At 41.6% G+C, this 3,457-nt stretch overlaps 1 protein-coding gene across 1 annotated transcript; it reads left to right on the top strand.

The window, feature by feature from the left end:
- The first annotated feature begins 1,447 nt into the window (after nucleotides 1-1,447).
- On the top strand, nucleotides 1,448-2,551 carry LOC106475744 (Krueppel-like factor 17). The gene has a single exon (XM_013936418.1). It carries the CDS (start codon nucleotides 1,448-1,450, stop codon nucleotides 2,549-2,551), a length of 1,104 nt encoding a protein of 367 aa, XP_013791872.1.
- Nucleotides 2,552-3,457: the final 906 nt, after the last annotated feature.

The raw sequence follows: 3,457 nt of genomic DNA, 5'->3' as shown, positions 1-3,457 counted from the left end.
CTAAACTTTAGACACTATATAGGCTACACTAACGTGACTTTTAGGTGGTTGATTTAACTATTATACGTGATGTACGTTTTTTGGGGGTGGTTAATGAAAGTGTTCCAAAACGCGACATTAATTTATTGATGACCTAATATAAACTGACGCCTTGATTATTGTCTTTTCTGTCAACATTCATTATAAAAAAAGACCACAGTCTCTATAAAGTTTTTGTAGGTGAAATGGTAATAACCTACAACGTGCGTTTTGTGATTCGTCAGCTAACGATAAATTTGGTCCGAAGTTTTTACTTGATAAAACCGTATTCAAGGACACACTTATTTAAATCAAGATTCCGGAAAAGCTATCCGTTATTGTAATTTACCATCAACTAATTCAGGATTTACTGCAGGCCCGGGAAGGATTTGGATAAAGAACTTTGAACATTTATAGAAGTGTTTCAAAACTATTCTAACGAGTAGCTTACATTGTAGCAACTTACTATAGCCTAATATTAAACATCTTAGTGTTGTTTATAATGTCATTTGTTCTCAGCCCGAGACACAAAATGTGACCACACCCCATACTAGCTATAACGACCCTGGTGAACACTTATAAGTCGCGATAAAAATCAGAAGAACGCCCCACGTCATCTGCCAATCATTTGTCCAATAATACTCAAGTCTCACCAGTGAGAATTTCCCCTCGCCTGCTCGAGCCACGCCCACTTCTTTCATTCCCCGAGTACAAAGTACAAAGCTTGTTGTGAGCCTGAACACAGAATATCTGTTGTTGAATTTGGTAAGACCAAATGGTTCCGTAGTGTTAAGTATATACCTAGGTTAAACAGATCTGAAAGCGTGGTTATTGAAAATGGACGCTTCCAAATAAGTTTTTTTTTGTATATTCTCGTAAAGCTACACAAGGGCTAAACTACGATAGCCGTCTCTAATTTGAACTTAAAGATTAGAGGGTAGGCAGCTAGTTTTTAGTAGCCCTCGCAAACTTTTAGGCTACTCTTATCTGAACGACTAGTTAGATTTGACTGTCACTCTTGCCACGCACTCACGACCCAAAAATGCGGATCGAGTTTTTGTGGCAACGGGATGCGAACCAGAAACCCTCTGATTCACAGTCGGAACCTCTCGGCCATAGTTATCAGAGAACCTATGACTTAGAGAATAGTGAAGAAAAGCCTCAGAAAGTGATTATTTATAAAACTGTTCTTCAAAAAGGAGTAATTTTTGTCCTTTTGGCTAATTTAACCACACGGTTCTTATCAAAGAGATTTAGTTTCTATAGATGTTTAAATATCTCAACTCATCTGCTTTTTATTTAGAGTATTTTTTAAAAGTCCAGACTGACATGAAAACATTGTGTTTCATGGGATTTGTTTTATCGTCACATTAACAGATGCTAATTTTTCCAGATGTGGCAAGATATTGAGAGTGTGTTAATAGGAGACATGACCAGCCCCTGTGACATGACCAGCGGAATTCAGTGTGATAACCGGCCGCTCCCTTCATCTTCTGCCGTCAACACATTCACTCAGGTCGGGTTCACGGGAACGTCTCGCCTTCAGTACCAACAGCAGCAGTTACCGACGTCGTCAGCCACAACACCGGGGCAACTCTCAGACGCCCGCGTTCTGGAAGACGTTCGATTAGAAAGAAGCTTAGGTTTGAGTTTAGAAGGAGTTAAACAGTTTTACACCGAGGATCCTCCTAGCGTGAGCTCGAACGTGAAGTGCGAGATGAATTTAGCGGGATCGTTTTCCGATCCTGGCAGTGGAGAGTCCTATTACTTCTACAACTATAACCCCTACGGTCAGAGGTACGTGCCGGTCACTTCCGAGGTCAAAAATGAAAATTGCTATTACCCAAACAATACAGGTACAGACAGTTTTACTGGACATTGGACAACCTACAGTTGTGGGATGCCAAGTCATCAAGTCTCACCCCCGGTCACTCCAGATAATCTCACAGCCAGATATCCTTACCAGAGTGAACCTTACACTGTCATTCCAGATAATCTCACAGCCAGATATCCTTACCAGAGTGAACCTTACAGTGGATTTCAGCCAGGGATGTCAAAAATGCAAACTGGACTATTACATCCTCATTCTTCCTCCAGCGTGCCCCCAAATCCTAGTCATACCAGGATGGTGACACCACCCACTTCTCCTCATCTAGTGGGGTTCCTGGCTGCTGGAAGAGCATCGTTTTGCGCTGAAGGTAATCTACAACCTCCCCCTTCTAAACCTAGGCGGGGTCGTCGATCGAGAGGTCCCAAGAAAGTGACTGTCCACACTTGTTCGTATGCAGGGTGTATAAAAACTTATTCTAAGAGCTCCCACCTGAAGGCTCATCTCCGGACCCACACCGGCGAGAAGCCTTACGAGTGCACGTGGAAAGGATGTGGCTGGAAGTTTGCACGTTCCGACGAACTGACCAGACACTACCGGAAACACACCGGCGATAGACCTTTTCAGTGTCGCCTGTGTGAACGTGCTTTCTCTAGGTCCGACCATCTGTCGCTTCACATGAAGAGACACGTAGAAATTGTCTAATCTGGAGGTCAGGTGGATGTAAGGAGATCACGTCGTGGGTGCCGGATGCTCAGAACTCTCCAACTCCGCCGTAACAGCAGCGATGACGTACTCTAGTCACTGACGGTTCACTAGCCCTCACATCACATCTTAACACCGAATGTACCAGCAGTTTCATGCAAGCACAGTGATTCGCCGACTATGTACAACCGAAACAATGTCCGTCTAGTCCAGCAAGACAGTCAATGAAGGTAAAGGTACTTGAATTTCTTAAATGTATTTTTCAGGAAATCGACAATAGTGCTCAAAATCTTCCTAGTGCTAGTGGTTTGGTATCCAGCAAATATAAGAAATATGTAAACATTTATTGTTGCAGAACACGTGCGTTGTTACCGACTTCAAAGCCACATTCAAGTATTAAATTTCTGTATAGATGTCGCCGTACGATACTCTTGAATACTGAAACCTCCTAAATCTCTTATCGCTGAGAAACGCCGAAGTCGTTAAAAGTTGCTTTTCTTCCCAAATTCAGATCAGTAGGTTTTAAAAACACGTTTCATTGGGAAATACAATATTATGATTGGTTTATTTTTTTACTAGGGATTGCACAGTTTAGCCACGTGAGTGAAGAAAGTTGTGAAACTGATATATGCATTTTGTACCGAAATTGATGACAATCTTACGTGTAACCCTTGAAAGCTTTTTTAACTTGAAGAATCTTAGGCTGAGTATTTCTGTTTAAAGGAGAAACGCTATCGAATATTCCCATTTGGAGTCTTCTATAAAAATACCATATCTTTCTCTCAGGAATTACAACTTTAGATTTAGGATACAGCTGTTACTGGACATCTTTCTCTCAGGAATTACAACTTTAGGTTTAGGATACAGCTGTTACTGGACATCTTTCTCTCAGGAATTACAACTTTA

This window comes from Limulus polyphemus, unplaced genomic scaffold, assembly GCF_000517525.1.
Source record: "Limulus polyphemus unplaced genomic scaffold, Limulus_polyphemus-2.1.2 Scaffold9090, whole genome shotgun sequence".
Lineage (NCBI taxonomy): Eukaryota > Metazoa > Arthropoda > Merostomata > Xiphosura > Limulidae > Limulus > Limulus polyphemus.
The sequence above is the reverse complement of the archived record's forward strand: the minus strand, read 5'-3'. Positions and strand labels throughout refer to the sequence as shown.

Bases quoted from the DNA above. Each gene is read 5' to 3' on its own strand.
- LOC106475744 (XM_013936418.1), top strand. From the start codon at position 1,448: ATGACCAGCCCCTGTGACATGACCAGCGGAATTCAGTGTGATAACCGG.